Source organism: Eschrichtius robustus, chromosome 2, assembly GCF_028021215.1.
Source record: "Eschrichtius robustus isolate mEscRob2 chromosome 2, mEscRob2.pri, whole genome shotgun sequence".
NCBI classification, from domain to species: Eukaryota; Metazoa; Chordata; class Mammalia; order Artiodactyla; family Eschrichtiidae; genus Eschrichtius; species Eschrichtius robustus.
In genome coordinates, this window is record NC_090825.1 from 62467959 (window position 1) to 62485822 (window position 17864).

The 17864-nt window shown below is 40.8% G+C and overlaps 1 protein-coding gene across 2 annotated transcripts in view; it reads left to right on the plus strand.

Moving 5' to 3' along the window:
* Positions 1-271: 271 nt before the first annotated feature.
* Positions 272-17864, plus strand: part of JMY (junction mediating and regulatory protein, p53 cofactor) — a 72097-nt gene continuing 54504 nt past the window's right edge. For both annotated transcript variants that reach the window (XM_068535559.1, XM_068535560.1), the window contains exon 1: positions 272-1887. In XM_068535559.1, the coding sequence (XP_068391660.1) occupies positions 847-1887 (1041 nt within the window). In that variant the 5' untranslated portion in view covers positions 272-846. The remainder of the gene's footprint in view (positions 1888-17864) is intronic.

Sequence of the window (17864 nt, forward strand, 5' to 3'; positions counted from 1 at the left end):
GGAGTTCAAAAATTCTCAGCTCCTCCACCTTCGTTCCTCTTTTCCTGGGTTCGGAGGCCACCTGTCCCGCAGAGTACACCTGCCCCTCTCTCTGCATGCGGGTCACTGGCTCCAGACCGCCAGAGAAGGAGGCTGAGTCGGAGGAAGAGAAGAGTCAGGCGCGCGGCCGCGAGCGGGCGGGGGCGGGAGACGCAGAGGGGCGGGGCCGACGCGCGCGAGCGGGGTGTGCGCGCCTCCGCCGCCGCGTCACCAGCGTGCGGCACGTGCCCGTGTTTACGTCCCTCGTGGAGCCGCGACGTCAGCAGCCGAATGGCAACATTGTGGCGATACTGAGGCGCAGAGTTTAGGAGACGCGTCCCTCCGTCACGCCGGCTCCAGTGGGTCGGGAAGAAGAGGAGGAGGGGCGGGGAGATCGGTCCGGGCGACCGGCGGAGGCTCACAAGCCCCCGGTTCCGACCACCTACCCGCCTGCCCGGCGCCAGGCAACCCGCGCCTCACCTCCGGAGCGCCGCAGACGCAGCACCGCGGCCTCGCTCGGGGGGCGGCCCGGGCGGGCGCGAGGCGCTGCCGCAGCGCAGGGCTTGTAAACAGATCCGGCCGCACGTGACCATGTGAACTACCTGCTCCTGCGACGCGTATTGTCTTTCCCGCGAGCCGCACCACAAAGGAGCGCGGCGGGTGCGAGTGCGAAGAGACGGGCGAGCGAGCGGGGAGAGCCGGCCGGCGCGCTAAGATGGCTGAAGGCTCCCGGCGAGGGTGAGCTGGGGGCGCGGTGCAGTCAGCCGGTGAGTCCTCGGGCGGGCAGGGCCGGCGGCGCCTTCCCCGCGGCCTGGCGCCGGAGCCACCATGTCGTTCGCGCTCGAGGAGACGCTCGAGTCGGACTGGGTGGCCGTGCGGCCCCATGTGTTCGACGAGCGCGAGAAGCACAAGTTCGTCTTCATCGTAGCCTGGAACGAGATTGAGGGCAAGTTTGCCATAACCTGCCACAACCGGACGGCCCAGAGGCAGAGGAGCGGCACCCGGGAGCAGGCGGGGGCGCGAGGGGGCGCTGAGCCTGGCGCACCAGCGTCCGACGGGACCCGGGGGCCGGGCAGCCCGGCGGGCAAGGGTCGCCCCGAGGCCACTGCCTCCGCGACTCTGGGCAGGAGCCCCGGGTCCCGGAGGCGTCTGGCCTGGGCGGAGGGAGGCTCTCCGCGGAGCGCGTGCAGCCTTCGGGGGGACCCACTGCTGCGGAGGTCGGCCGGCAAAGGGGCGGAGAGCCCTCTTCGGAGCCCAGTGCGGGCCAACTCCAGCCCGGTCCGGAGGACATCTGGAGGCAGGGATGTGGCGGGGGCCGCCGCTGCGGCAGCCCCGCCGGCGCCGAAGGAGGCCCCGGTGTCGTCGGTGCGGGTAGTGAGCGCCTGCGGGACGGTCACCGAGGAGATCGAGGTGCTGGAAATGGTGAGGGAGGACGAGGCGGACCCGGCGGCGCTGGCGCTCTCGGACGCTGAGCAGCCGCAGCCCGCCGCCGAGCTGGAGTCCCCGGCCGAGGAGTGCAGCTGGGCCGGGCTCTTTTCCTTCCAGGATCTGCGCGCGGTGCACCAGCAGCTGTGCTCCGTGAACTCGCAGCTGGAGCCGTGCCTGCCTGTGTTCCCCGAGGAGCCCTCGGGCATGTGGACGGTGCTGTTCGGGGGCGCCCCGGAGATGACCGAGCAGGAGATCGACACGCTGTGTTACCAGCTACAGGTTTACCTGGGTCACGGCCTGGACACCTGTGGCTGGAAGATCCTCTCCCAGGTACTCTTCACCGAGACCGATGACCCGGAGGAGTATTACGAAAGCCTTAGCGAGCTGCGGCAGAAGGGCTACGAAGAAGTGCTTCAGCGGGCCAGGAAGCGCATCCAGGAGGTAAGAACGTAGTCTGGGCTCCACTCATCGCTTTTGGTCCCTCCTCACTGCCGGAGGCTGGAGCCTCGGTCTAGGCTGTGCGCATTTGGGGCGCTTGTGTTTCTAGTTAGACAAGGGAAAAGAATGGTTCCTGACCAATCTCCCTCTTTATTCCTTTCAGTAGTGGGGAAAACCGTGGCTTTCCTTATTTGCCCTCTGAAGGAACTTTGATAAGTCTTTAGATTTCCGCCTCCCACTTAACACATAGATTCTATAAAGTGCTCTGTTTGCTACTGAGTACTGGTAATAAGATTAAAGCCATTTAGCAGAAAGCTGTCCCATAAATATAAGCTAAATGAGCGTTTCTCTTTGTCCCTGAAGTTGTTTCCAGCAGTAATTACCTAGATTATTAACCTTACTTTCCTGGCGTCATGTTCATTTATTCAAAATGGTTTGTCTTATGGAGCAAAAACGGTCAGTTTTTTGTCTCCATATGTCATTTGGCAACTTAGGCAAATTTAAAAATCATTGTCCTCCAGATGAGTGGCCTGTCCAAATGAAAAACCCCCTACTGACAATTGGATGCAAATGGACTTTGAAAGGTTTTATACACACTCTAGGAATATAGCAAGTCTTTAAAGAGGGCTCATGTTTCACTCTTGTTTTAGGCAGAAAAAAGGCCCTGGGCAGGAATGTTTATTATGCTTTTGGACTTGAGGAGTAAAAGTAGTGCAAACACTGTTTCAAACGAATCTTTAAAATAACAGGAAACAATGGGAAAAGGTCTGAATGGTTATACACAGGGAGCTCTACGATGTGGAAAAGATACGTATAATTTGGGGTCATGTGTACTTATCAGCTTTTGCCGAAAAAACTACTAAAGAAGTACTCTCGTTTTTAAAGCAATTTATTATTTTTAGTATTAGTATCAGTTGAGGTTGGAGTTGAGGTGGGGAAATGCCCCCTTTTATCATGTTTATATTGCTGACATTGTGTTGTCATCTGTCAGCCTTGCCTATGTTTATGTACTACTTGAATCCTGCTATTAGTGCTACGAAGCTGGAGCCTTGTGGTTTCTTCATAGAATATTACGAAGTCTTTGTTAGACTTAAGGATTTAGGAAATAATACTTTATCACTTATCCCACAGTGCTCTCTTAAAACTTAGAGTGAATCTAGGTTTTAACTTCTGTTAGTTTACTTTATGTTATAAACATCACCCATCATAGTATGATCCTGTAGTTCCAGGAATCTGTTTTTATTTCCCTTTTTATCATCTTAGTTCTGGAGTCTGTGTTTTACCTTAAATCCTTTTTGGAAGGAAGTGACAAATCTTAAAATGGTCACATTCTCTTTAGAGTTTTAATAGTGACCGGTATTTCTTTTAAACTGCAAGGACAAAGTTAGTGCTTCTTTCGCTTATTCATTTTACAGGTATATATTATCCTTTTTGTTTAAACTTTCTATTTTTTAATCCCTGAATGATGTAGGTATGTCTGCTTTCAACTTTACTGATACTCAGAAAAAATAATTCTTTCTGGTTATTTCATTCAAACTGGGTCAAAAACGAAGGCTGCTGAAAAATATAGTTAATTAGAGTTTTCTAGAACTCGTGTACTTTTTTGAAAAAGAGTATTTTTCCTAATTAAGGTTATATTGACCATAATGTTTTATTCTCTTCAACAGAGAAAATTTAAACTTTTAATGAGTATTTTGTTTTGGGAAAAACTCTAAATGAAGTCTATTATAAATGCATTGAACATTAAATACATAAATTTTTGGTTCTTCGCTTAGTTGAACAGTATTTGAAAAATAGCTATCAAGGACAACAAATAGTTTCAGTTTTAATGCCCACCCTGTTTTCTATTGGAAGGTTATTTTGGAAGAAATTAAGCTCAGTAGGGGGAAAGAATTGCATGATTAATTAGTGATGTCTGCCATGGGCGTGACAGTGGGAGTGTATAGCATAACTGCCATATTTTTTTTTCTTCCCCATCTGCTTAAATTTTTTGCTGTCTTAATAGTTTGCAGTACCATTTTTTTAGGTAAAATCATTGTAGAAGTTGTGTCATTTTTGTTTTATCAATTCTATTGAGTTAGTAATTATGTCTAAATCTTTTTTTTTTTTAATTCCCAGTTCCACAATTCTTGTGGAATTGACTATAGGTTTTTAAAAACTAGGTATATGTGGTAAATCAAACATATTCTTAGGTATGTGTTGCTGGAAAATTTGATCCTTTGGTCATGTTTTTCCTTTAATTTCTCTGAATCTGTTTTCCGGTTTTTTTTTCTACAGTCTTCCTTTTCCTATCCATTTAAAGGTTTCAGTTTAGAGACCACACCTATTAGTGCAAAATGGTCAGTAAATTGTGGAAGGAGGGTTTTTTTTTTTAATAGAACAGACTGTACAACGAGACTGTAAACTTCTCAAGGTCACCAGCCTTGACAGTATCATGGAATTCTCTTCTTTGCCACCCCTAGTTCAGGGCCACACATCTTGTGAGCACTCTTAATAATAGTGGACAAAGGACACCAATTTGTTGTTGTTGTTGTTGTTGTTTTTTAGTGTTGCAGGAATTTAAAAGATTTAGAAGTGTCATTTTAATGTAGAGTTGTGAGTAAATAAAAATTTTGAGCTGATAAATGTAAATTCCTCAAGGGACCATACTGATTAAAAACTAGGAGAAAAATCTCTTAAAACTGTAAATACTGTATGTAACTTCCTAAATAAGGAGTTGTTATCTGGGGTTGGTGAATTTCCTATAAATTGAGGGGAGCTATAGATGGACTTTAATAGAGTACCTTAAGTAGAATGCATAGGCGCCTGTATATGCATAGGCATAGTCACAGTTTTGGAGGGAAAGGCTTAAAGGTGTTCTTCAAAAAGAGCCTTAAAACCACAATTATAAATTATCTGCTTTGTAAGCTTAGGACATAACCTCTATTGGAATTTAATTTTTGGAATATATTTATGATTTAATATGGGGTTATAAGAAGCAGTCCTACATCTGTCTTGTGGAGTATTGTAGAATTAAACCTTAAGTTTTCTGCCAGAAGTTTTTGTTAATGGTTTACAAATTTGGTCAAATGACTAGTTTGTGAGGTGGTATAATTTATACAATACTAATGAAATTATTTTTAGATGACATAAGAATTGTAGATTGTATACTACTTAGGGCTTTAATCTTGAGTACAAATGAAATGTGAAATTTATTACATGGTAGGCTTGTCTTGGACTTTTACAAGGATTTACTGTAAGTAGTGCTATTTATATAGCGAGCACTAAATCCCTGAATGAATCAAGTGCCACCAAGACCTCTTGGAATGGTTTCTACAGTAGCCTTGGTTGTTGGTTAAAGCTAAGGATCATATTACAAGCCATACTGTGGTTTACCTTTGATGACGTGGATTTTGTAAATAATGGTTTCAGTATAAGGACAACTATTGAAATGATTGTGGTCCTTTAGATAGTAAACCTTAACTATGACGGTAGGCTTGATTAAAATCTAAAAATCATTGTTCACTTTGGAATTTATGATGTTTATAAAACTGCTCAATTCTAACTTTTCCAGTTGAAACCACTGAGAGAAACATGTGTTTTCAAAAGTGCCATGTAAGGCACACGGTAGACAGAGCGTACTCTGTTTGGAGTCAGAAAAATCTGGGCTTGAATTAGTACTCATCACTTCTGTGACCTGTTTAGTTATTTAACCTCTTTAAAACAGAGAAATGGGGGAAATGCTTAAAGGATTTCTGAAGACTTAAGACATGAAAAAGTACCTAACAATGTGTTTGGTACTTATAAAGGAGGCTTCCAGAAAGTGTTGTTTCAAGGCAATGTAAATATTGGCACTACTTAGGTATTGGGGCGCTTCACATTACCTATCCCCTTTCATCCTCCACTCTATCTTTTGAGACAAGTGGCATTTTATACGTATTTTACTGAAGCAGAAGTTGAGATTTGGCCAATTTTAAACTGCTGAGGAGTGACTAAACTCAGAGATTCAAACTTGATTTGTCCTAATCCAAACATAGGCCTTTTCTGCACATGCCTTGTTTCTCTGATGACATTAGAAAGGATGTCAGTCTCCGCTCCTGAGAATGGGAGGGTGGCATCAATAATTTAAAATCTAGTCAGGTCAATAATGAACTTTTAAATTAAGGTAACTTGTTTGTTTTACTTCAAATTAATCATGATAGGCATAGTGTAGGGCATAGTCCACACGTTGTGTTTTAGAAGAAGTAGGTTGCCTAGGGTGCAAGGATGGGTTTATGTTAGACAAGCGTGCCCAGTCACTGTTTTCCTTTGTATTTTAAAATGACTATAAACAACTCCTGACTTGAGTTGTTTAAGAGAAGGGGCAAGGAGCTCTATGAAGATTGTTTATTTATCTCCCCTCTTCCCAATTATGACTTTCCTAATTTTCCTGGAAAACTAAGATTAGCTATAAAACTCCAGAGCACTGCTGAAGCCCCAACTACAGACAGTCCCCGACTTAAGGTGGTTCAGCTTTAAGATGATGTGAAAGTGGTACGCATTCAGTAGGAACCATATTTCAAATTTTGATCTTTTCTGGGTAACTTACTCTTGTAACACTGGGCAGCACACTGCAGCTCCCAGTCAGCCACAGGATCACTAGGGTAAAGAACCATTCTGTGCCCATACAACCTTTCTGTTTTCACTTTCAGTACAGTATTCAATTAATTACATGAGATATTTAACACTTTATTATAAAATAAGCTTTTGTTAGATGATTTTTACCCAAGTGTAGGCTAATGTGAGTGTTCTGAGCATATTTAAGGTAGGCTAGGCTAAGCTATAAAGTTCAGTGGGTTAGGTGTATTAAATGCAGTTCTGACTTACAATACTTTCAACTTATGATGGGTTTATCGGGCAGTAACCCCAGTGTAAGTCAAGGAAGATCTGTGTATACATTAGAGAAATGACAGTCATTTAGGAGTCCTAGGATGCTGGTCTTTGGGCCAGTGAGCCACAACGCATGATTAGGTATAAATAGTAGAAGCAGTCTCGGGAAGGACATAATGTACTTAGTTGCAGAGGAGAGAGCTGTTCTGCCTGGATATTTCCATAAACCTGGTGCAAACTGCTCTTTTACTGTAAAACAGTTAAGGAATAATGAAGCTAAATGAACTTTGTGGGATTCTTGAAAGTTGTGATGAAAGACAACAACATTATTTTAACAGCTGGAAACTGTTAAAATAATGACTTAGATATTTATCTCTTTCTTCAATCCTATGTCCCAATAAACTTTTGGCCATTTGTCATATTACTGAAAAAAAAAAAAAGGTAGGTGTAGAAAAAAAGTTGAATGTATGTTTCTCAGTTAGTGTTTCTGTAAAACAGAAACATGGAGGCTGGTGGCAGGATGGCAGCTTTCCTGATAAATAATTTATGTGGTGGTTTCTCTGCTTGCCATTTAACATCACATGATTCCCGGCCCACCAGATATTTCACAGACGTGTTTCCTCCTTGCTAAAGCAAGACCAACTTGGACAAATACTTTCATAATGTGAGTACTATTATGTGTGTGTGTGTGTGTGTGTATATGTGTGTGTGTGTATGTGTTGAAGGGAGAAGGTAAGTGGGAGGTTTGGTTTGTCAAACATAACAGTTGTTGTGGTTGAATTAGCAATCTTCATTCCCAAAATCTTAACATGTAACTTTAGTCTCACTGTTCTCCATTGCTGCTTTATTTGGCCTTTTATGGATTGTAGAATATTGTTGGAAGTGGTACTTGAAAGCACAGGGTGGCTTTCCATTGATGGTTAGATGTATGTGTGTTTATTTTTTTGTAATGGGAAATTTCCCTGTGGCTCTTTTTACTACTCATTAATAGGCCAAGATCTGCTCCTCTGAATCTACCCAGTTTCCTTAGTTGTCATAGGAGAAAAATTAAGCTGTATGGGTGAGAGGCATAGGCAGTGAAGACTGAACAATAGTTCTTGGTGCTATTTGTTTTTTGATGGAGGTGGTGAAGTTCATTTGGCTTTTTAGGCTTCTTGTAGGGGACTGTTAATACCAAGTAGCCTTAACACAGAGTATCTAAGTTACTAAAACTGCATAGGAGCAGAGAAGGATTCATTCAGCAAAAAGCTAGAAATTTTTGAGTTGTTTTCTTAAGTGTGGGGAATTGCCCTTATGCTTGTCCTTGAATTTTAAGTTTTATATAGTTATAATTGCATATAATAGACTTTTCAGACTATAGTGAAGGCTTTGTATAATAGGCTATGAAATAAAAATAGGCCTTGTGAGCTAGACATTTTATAGAGAGTGGTCTTAAGGATAAATGAAGTTCATTTAATGATTTGGGGCTTTATTGTAACTTGTAAGGGTACAGTGAGGGTGATGGCTTGGGGTTTAGTTTATTCAACAAATATTATTAGTACAATGAAATAATATAGGCACAGGGAGAATACAGTGATAAACAAGAATGGTCATTTTCTTCAGGAAAAAAATTTTAATTAAAATTGGTTACCAAGTCAGCCTGCTGCTAACAATTAGTTGAGGTAGGGTACTTTTTAAGAAATGTCTCACTACACTATCTTAATTAGTGCTTAGTGGAAAGAAAACTTATTGAACATGGCTCAGGAAAATCTGTGTTTTTGTCGTAATTGTGATACTAGTTGCTTGACCTTATGCTGTCACTTACCCTCTGTGGGCGTTAATCTCATGTTTGCAGAATGAAATTACAGTCTTCTCTTCCGTAAGGATCCAGGGCAGTTTACAAGCACAGTGTGGCAACTGTTGGGACCTGAGCCACTTGTTTTATGTGCTTGTATCCAGTTTTGGGTCCCTCTGTAGTAAGGTGACTGTCTAGGACATAGCACTTCTAATGTTTCTTCAGGCTTTGAAAAAGCTCTGATTCGTTTTTGAGTACACGAGGGCACTGAAGCAGGCAGGAGTGGTGTTTCTGCCTGTTTTTTGTATTTGTTTGCTAGTCCTCACTTTGTTCATTACCATTACTTGAGGGGTTTTTTTGTGTGTGCTTTTCCCTATGAACTTTATTGTTATAACTGCTTTCCCATCACTTTTTTGATAACTTGCTGAAGTTACATTACAAAACCAATGTTTAATTACTAAAATTATTTCTGAAAGCCATTCTTCCTCTTCACCTTGCTATCTGAGTCTGTTCCCTCTTTACTGACTCTTAACAGGGTAATAACTGGGGCAGCCAATATATAGAGATGTATGTGAGGCTCTAGTTTTTTTTAAATTGATTAATTAGTTAATTTATTTGTTTGGCTGCGTTGGGTTTTCGTTGCTGTGCACAGGCTTTCTATAGTTGTGGTTAGCAGGGGCTACTCTTCGTTGCGCTGTATGGGCTTCTCATTCTGCTGGCTTCTCGTTGTGGAGCATGGGCTCTAGGCGGGTGGGCTTCAGTAGTTGCAGCATGTGTGCTCAGTAGTTGAGCACGCAAGGTCAGTAGTTGTGGCGCACGGTCTTGGTTGCTCCGTGGCATGTGGGATCTTCCCGGAACAGGGCTCGAACCCATGTCCCCTGCATTGGCAGGCAGATTCTCAACCACTGTGCGACCAGGGAAGTCCTGAGGCTCTAGTTTTTAATGATCACAATAACTAACTTTTATTGAATGCTTCCTGTGGGTCAAGCACTGTGTAGAGGTATTTAAATATTGATACATTAAGTTAGCATGTTGATAGGAGTTAAGAGGTAGGGTTCAAGCGAGTTTGAGTGCTGGCTCCTCCACTGAATAGCTTTATGTATCTGGGCCCACCTAATTCTCTCAGTGCCTTAGCTTCCTCATCTGTAAAATGAGGAGAATAATACTGCTGCCTCATAGAGTGATTTAAAAGTAGCTTTTATGTAAGGTACTTAGAACAGTGCCATTTACTCAATAAACACTTGATAAATGTTAACTCTTATTAATATTAATCTTCATGTCAACCTAAGAGATAGGGATTTTACAGTAGAGGAAACAGGTTCAAAGAGATTAGATAAACTTGCCTAAGATAACTTATCTGTGTAAGAGAACCAGATTCAAATCCATGCCTGATTCCAGCTGGTTTTCTTAACCACTAGACTATCTTCACCCCTGTAGAAAGGGAGTAAGGCTAACTGATAAACTTAGCCTTTGTCAAATTGAAATACATGGTTAATGTCTCATCATTGGACAGAAACATTAACAGTGTTTGGCTGATGACTGTTTTTGGAAAACCTTGATTATGTACATATACTGTAATCAACAGTGTTGTCTGTCATTGGAGAACATTGTAATCCCAGAGGAGGTGAATTTAAATTTGTGCATGTATGGTACATAAAACTCTAATGTGAGACAGAATGCATATGTCTTTCTTATACAGACTCATAAAAATAATTTTCCTGTAACCACAGGAAGAATAAATGTTACACTGATGTTTAAATATCTGTTGTAAGTTCTGTTCTATATTAAGCTAGCTAAGGGTGAGTTGGTTTAGATGGTGTGATAATAGCTTACTTTCAAGAAAATTTATTTTCTCCTCCAAACATTTCCTGATACTTTTTCCCCCCATGGTACATAACTTTGAATAGTTAATACTTTGAATTGTTAATATTGTACTCCCCTTCCCCTCATAACTATACTAAATCATTATCTTATTTTTCTGGCTAGGCAGAGGAGGAAGGCAGTTAAGGATGTTAACTCTCTTGATTTATTTTCAGTTGGAAATCCTGCCTCCTTTTTTTCCCTTTTATATTAGGTGGTGTGAATTTGGGTATTGGGGTTGCCAGATGAAAATGAAAGGTTATGACAAGTAGGGTTAGAGAAAGGGAGTTTGGGATTGACATGTACACACTGCTATATTTAATATAGATAACCAACAAAGATCTACTGTATAGCACAGGGAACTCTGCTCAATACTCTATAATAACCTAAATGGGAAAAGAATTTGAAGAATAGATAACATGTACTATATGTATAACTGAATCACTTTGCTGTACACCCAAAACTAACACAACATTGTTAATCAACCATACTCCAATATAAAACAAAAATTAAAAAAAAAAAAGAAATGGAGGATTAAGAGAGGAAGGGACAAGAATTAACTTTAGCAATATCTGAACATGCATTATTTTGGTAAAAGGAAATTATGTGCCAGCTCACGGTGAAGCCTGTCGAGGTGCTTGATTTTTGTAAACAGTGTGTTAAAAGGTCTCTGGCTCCCTGGAGGGCCTTGGAGTTGGCTCTTGAGCAGGTTTTGCTCTATATGTTGAGTCTTATGAGACCTAAAACTTGAAGGAAAAAAACCCTATCATTTATTTATTTTTATTGAGGTATAATTGATTTTCAATATTATATTAGTTTCAGGTGTACAACATAGTGATTCAAAATTTTTGTAGATTATACTCCGTCTAAAGTTACTGCAGGACTTCCCTGGTGGCACAGTGGTTAAGAATCTGCCTGCCAGTGCAGGGGACATAGGTTCGATCCCTGGTCCGAGAAGATCCCACAGGCCGTGGAGCAACTAAGCCCGTGCACCACAACTACTGAGCCTGCGCTCTAGAGCCTGCGAGCCACAACTACTGAGCCCGTGTGCCACAACTACTGAGGCTCGCGCACCTAGAGCCCGTGCTCCGCAACAAGAGAAGCCGCCTCAATGAGAAGCCAGTGCACCGCAACGAAGAGTAGCCCCCGCTCACCACAACTAGAGAAAGCCCGCGCACAGCAACGAAGACCCAATGCAGCCAAAAATAAATAAATAAATTTACATATAAAACAAAAATTTACTGTAAAATATTAGCTATATTCCCTTTGCTGTACAGTATATCCTTGTAGCTTATTTACTTTATACATAATACTTTGTCCCTTTTAATCCCCTTACCTCTATTTCCCATCCCCCTTTCCCTCTCCCCACTGGTAACCACTAGTTTGTTCTCTATATCTCAGAGTCTGTTTCTTTTTTTTTGTTATGTTCATTCCTTTGTTTTATTTTTTAGACTCCATATATATGTGATATCATACTGTGTTTGTCTTCTCTGAGTTGTTTTACTAAGCATTAATACCCTCCAGGTCCATCCATGTTGTTGCAAATGGCAAAATTTCATTTTTTGTAATGGCTGAGTATTATTCCATTGTATATATATTTCATCGTATTTTCAGTCTTCCTAGACCCAGAAGATTGGTATCATTCACGTAAGGGAAAGGTGATAGACTGGTTATGAGTAGGGACACATAAGGTAGTGGTTAAGAGCTTGAGTTAAGCTGCGGAGGATTCACTTCTATCTTTCACCAGCTACCTAACTTTAGGCAAGTTCTGGTTCTTTGCCTCTGGTTCTTTGTAAAATGGCATAATAGTTATACCTACATCACTGTGTTATATGTACATACTGATTTGTAAATGCGTACTGATTCAGAAATGTTAAATATGAATTTCAGAACTGAAGAACTATGGAGTCATTCATGCATTGGTTACTGTTTTCTCATGTTGCTCCTACACCCACTTTAGTTTAATCTCACTATTTCATCCTTGGACTATTTCAAGGATGAAAATATTGAAACTATTCAATATTTTGACTAGTTTGGATGGATGGACTATTTCATCTCACTATTTCATCCTTAGCTCTCCTTCAGTGTCTTCCTTGCATTGTAGCCTTTGTATACCTTGCTCCCAAACTATTTTATGATGTGGACCATTTTTAAAGTTTTTATTGAATTTGTTACAATGTTGCTTCTGTTTTATGTTTTGGTTTTTTGGCCCGGCGGCATGTGGGATCCTAGCTCCCCGACCAGGGATCGAACCCTGCATTGGAAGGCAAAGTCTTAACCACTGGACCACCAGGGAAGTCCCCCAAACTATTTTAAAGCATTACTTTGCATATCTTCATACCCAGCTCTTTAGCTGTAACATACACACACCAAACCAAACTCTTCCATTGCTTACCATTGTCCTGTGAACAGATTCCAAATTCCTGACATTCAGAGTCATGCATATTTTGGTTAGCTTGCCAGTCTCTTATCTCTTTCTCTGCTCTACGTGAACCTTTCATTATTCTAGTCAAGCTCTTTTACCCATTATTCACTGAACTCACTGTACACCATGCTCCATTGTATAGGACACCCACCCCACCCATGTTGTCCTTTTTTGTCTAAGTTCCACCCTTCTTTCCAGGGCCAGGTCAGGTGCCCTTCCTGAAGAAAGTCATTTCTGACCACTGTCAGAAACCAGAGGACTTGCTGTCAGAAATTTAGAGATCAGAGAGGCCTTATGTTACATACGGTTCATATCATCCATAACTGCTGCCCTGGTTTTTCTCCTTATGGACCCCTTTTACCCTTTAAAATGCATTTAACCAGGAGACAGAGATGGGTTTTGTTGTTATTCTTTTCTAATGCCTGAATTCCCCAGTGTTTCTGTACACAGCAGGTGCTCGGTAGATGTTCTTTGATATGTTATAAAGCTGGTTTCTGTGTATGATATGTATACATGTACCTAACATTTTAATTAAAGGTGTCTCCTCCCCAGGAGTAAAATGAAATCAAATTTGCCACTCACCTATGAAGTAAAGAATCTGAAAACCAATTTTTAAAATATCAGAATGGGTCATTACTGTCAGTAGCCCTTACACTTTCTAAAATTGGATTTCAGCATTAACAGTTAACAGTTGTTGACAATCAGTGATTAACATAGAAATAACAAAAATGATTCAAACAAGAACAGAGTTGAGCAGTGCTTTGTGAATGTGGAAAATGTGTGTGGCATTGGTCCTTACTTGACAGTTTGGGGAAACAAGTCACCTAGACCTAAGGGCAGTTCCTAGGGCCACAGATCCAATTTCATTGCTGGGATAGGCCTCTCCCATCTGAGCACCTCATTGCTAGTCTTGAGTCACCCTTTTCCACAAACAGATAATTGTTTGCATGTCTTAATAATTAATGATGATATTATTTGTAGATTTTTATGTTGCTTCTTAAACATCTTTTTTTTTTTTTGGCTCTGTTGGGTCTTTGTTGCTGGGCGCGGGCTTTCTCTAGTTACTGCGAGCGGGGGCTACTCTTTGTTGCGGTGCGTGCGCTTCTCATTGCGTTGGCTTCTCTTGCTGCGGAGCACGGGTTCTAGGCGCGGGGCCTTCAGTAGTTGTGGCTCGCGGGCCCCTAGAGCTCATGGGGGACGTCAGTAGTTGCGGAGCGTGGGCTCAGTAGTTGTGGCGCACGGACTTAGTTGCTCCGTGGCATGTGGGATCTTCCTGGACCAGGGATCGAACCTATGTCCCCTGCATTGGCAGGCGGATTCTTAACCACTGCACCACCAGGGAAGTCCTAAACATCTTTTTTTTTTTTTCCTGGCTGTACTGCGAGGCATGTGGGATCTTAGTTTCCAGACCAGAGATCGAACCCGCGCCCTGTGCAGTGGAAGCACAGAGTCTTTAATCACTGGACCACCAGGGAAGTCCCTTAACATCTTAATTAAGGGAAAAAAATGAGGCACTGTATGGGGTTTGACACATTAAAGTAGGAAGAAAGTTATAAAACTCTGCTCAGGAGAGAGTTTAGCTTCTAAATTTTATACCTAGGACTTCAGAAATTATTCTAGATCTTCAAGGATAGTGGCAGTCCTATAATCCTGAAGTCAGAAAGAGGACTGTAGAACTAACTCTGATTGGCACGGTACAGGATGGGGACTCCACAGTTAAGCACAGGAGGTGCATTCTTTTTCTCTCCTGTATTTGTAACTTTTCACTGGGTTAGAAGCTAAGTTGAATAGGACTAGGGAAGGGAGTAAATGGCACAAGGTAGTTTTGTACTTTCTCTGTTGCAGTGGTTATGGGGAGTCTTGAAAGAAATTATTTAAAAGCTGTTGTCACTGCCTCCTTTAACAACCTGATGAAAGTTGTGGGTCCTTGCCCTAGAGAAATTTTGCAATAAGCAGAGCTTTGTTTCAAAAATCAGTGTAGGTTAAAAGCTTAGTTTTTATCAGGTTAGATCAGGGGAGGCAAAAAAGGTGTCCATTAGGAAAGCTAGAAAGAAGGGTAGGGGAGAAGTGTTCTACTTATTAGGCTAATATATTTAATTAATGCTTTATATAATTCTGCTTCATTTCTTTTAAGTGAATCAGTAGAGCACAATAACTTTCTAAAATTGCATCAGAGATGTGTCAGATTTGGAAACAAATAATTCAGCTCTTTACTTTCAACCCCTGTTCCCGCCTGTCCTCCTTTCCTCTGCATCCTGTAGTGAGCATCTCTATATTGTATTGGGTGCAGTTGAGCCCTTCTGAAATCATCCTTTGCAGGCATGTTGTATTCTCAGATCCATCTGCATTCTGACTCCATTTGTGTCCATCGATGAATCTTCTCAAATTAGCAAACAGCATTTTCTCCATTTTAAATTCAGGCCTTCCCTGTACATCCCAAACATCCTTAATCCTAAGCAAGCTGTCTCTCTTTCCAATTTCTTTGTACTCTTTCTTGTGTGTATTATTTATAGCACCTTTTACATTTCACAGTTCATAACCTGCAAATAGCCACAGTTCAGTTTATTTAGTCCCTGGATTTAGTCAGCTTTGGTTAGCAAAATAGAAAATTAAATACGTTACTATAACAGGTTGTGATTATATTTTACAGTTGAATTCTTTTATCAGAGATTATAGGAAATGGTTTAGACTAAACAGTCTAATGCTTAGTAAATTGCATCTTTTGACATTTTAAAATACATTTCCTTTAAGATTATTTTCGGATCCATAGATTAAAATAGATTGCCAATTGAAGCTATAATTGGTTTTTAGGTAATCGAATGTTAGAAAAACATGAAACTTTATAGCAAAGAAGACAAATTAATAAATTAGCAGTGTTAGGTGAGATGCCTTGAGCTTCTCTGCAGGAGTATTAAGTTTAGTTGGTTCATAATAGCTTTGCAGAAGTACTGCTCTGTTGATCAAAGGCATTTGGGAAATAAATAAATGTTAATATTTGAATAGAATAACTGATTTTCTTTCTTGTGGTTGCATGTCTGTGTAGAGTCTTATTATGATTTAATTAACAAGCATATAGTGACTTGACGTTTTTGTGTTGGTACAAAATAGTATCTGAACTGTTTGGTGCGTTATATTTACTTCAGTGTCTCTGTAAGAAGAGCTCAAAGAAGCTTAGTATTTGAGGATTGTCTTACTGATGAATCCTGTCATTTGAGTGCTTGTAAATGGCTCGGGGAAATTTATTATTGAGAGACGTTGCTACCATGTTGGGTTTTTCCTCATTCTTTTAACAGTTTTGCTATTCCTAGGACTCGGTAGAAAATCAACGTAAATGTTCCATTTTCAAGTGGAATAAAAAATAAAGGGCTTCTGTGAATGTACATTTTCTTGCAAGGAGAGAATTATTGCCTTTATTAAAACTATAAAAAGATAGTTTAGGGAATTCCCTGGAGGTCCAGTGGCTAGGACTCCGTGCTTTCCCTGCTGAGGGTTCGGGTTCGATCTCTGGTTGGGGGACTAAGATCCCACAAGCTGCAAGGCATGGCCAAAAAAAAAAAAGTTCATAATTCATTGTAAAGATTACCATTGTTTTGCTGCTATTATACACTCACCTCACCCCCGCCCCCCCATTTTCTTGTCCTCTTCTTCCTTAATCTGGTTATTTTATTTCTGATGTGCTGCAGCCTTGGTGTTAAGCTATGGTGGAGGTGAGCACCTTTGCCACGAGTTAGAACTGATTTCTGGGACTTGAGAAGAGTGTCGTGATTAGAAATTGATTGTTCACACAGCTCCTATTATTTTCATAATCCTCCTTTTCAATTGTATCTTAAAATAGATGACTTAACACATGACTTAGCTACTTATGAATAATAAGTAGGTGAGCAAAGGAAGAGAAGCGTGTATCATTTTCATGTTTCTCATACTTTAGTAAAAGTTATATGTGTAGTTTTGGATATTAGGGCAAAGAGGATAATTTAATTTTCCTTTTTTGATGTGTAAGCCAGGATACTTCTGGGGTGGGAAAGTAAAGAAGAAATAGAGTATAAGACTTTCCTTTTAAAAAAAGAGTGTATTTACTTGACAGATCATGACTGAAAAGTGGAATGTAAACCCAATTCCTTCCCCCATCTCCTCATCTCTTCAGAGGCACCTCAGAGGCAGTCACCCATAAGTTTCTTGTGTGTCTTGCAGATTCAGTTACATGTACAAAGACATAGAGTATATATATGTCCTATTTTCCGCCTTTAAACAACTCAAATGGTAGCATGTTATATACATCTTGTTTTTTTTTTTCTCTTAATAAACAGTATTTCTTCCAGTTGCTAGATAATGCTCCATTGAATCGATTTGGTTTGATATATAGGTTTTTCCTGATCTTTTGCTGTTGAAATAGCATATCTTCTCCCACATGTGCATGTATAGCTACAGGATAAAATTCTGTGAGAGGAATTGCTGGGTCAAAGAGAAGTATGCATTTTGTTAAAGTTGCTTTCCGTAGAGGATGTATCAATTTACACTTTTTCAAACAAAAGGAGGAGGTTGCTATTTGTTTCTGTATCCTTTTAAACACAAGACTGTATTTTCAAAACCTTTTGATCTTATCCATGAAAAGTTTCAGTTTGTGATTTATTTTGAGGTATGAATGAGTCTTCATTTGTTCAGGAGTAATTTCTGTGAACTCATTGATTCCATTTTTTACCTATTTGTTGTTTGGTTTGTTTTGATCTTGGAAATTGTCTATATTGCAAATATTTTTCCCATTGTTAACTTGTTTCTTGATTTAGTTTTTTTGTCTGTAGCCAGATGATTTTGCTGTTTGCATTTAAATTGTTGACACTGCTTTAATTTATTTTGGTGTAAGGAATAATGTGGGAATCCAACTTTTTTTTATTCCTGACTAAATGACAATTATCACAAACATTTCTTGAATGATTCATGCTTATTGTGCAGTGAACTTTCATATATCTGAACACTTTACTACTTCATTGTACTTGGTGCTTATATTAAATATTTATACTACCTGGTAGGCCATTGCCTTTCTCCACAATTACTCTTTATAAAAAAATTGGGGCG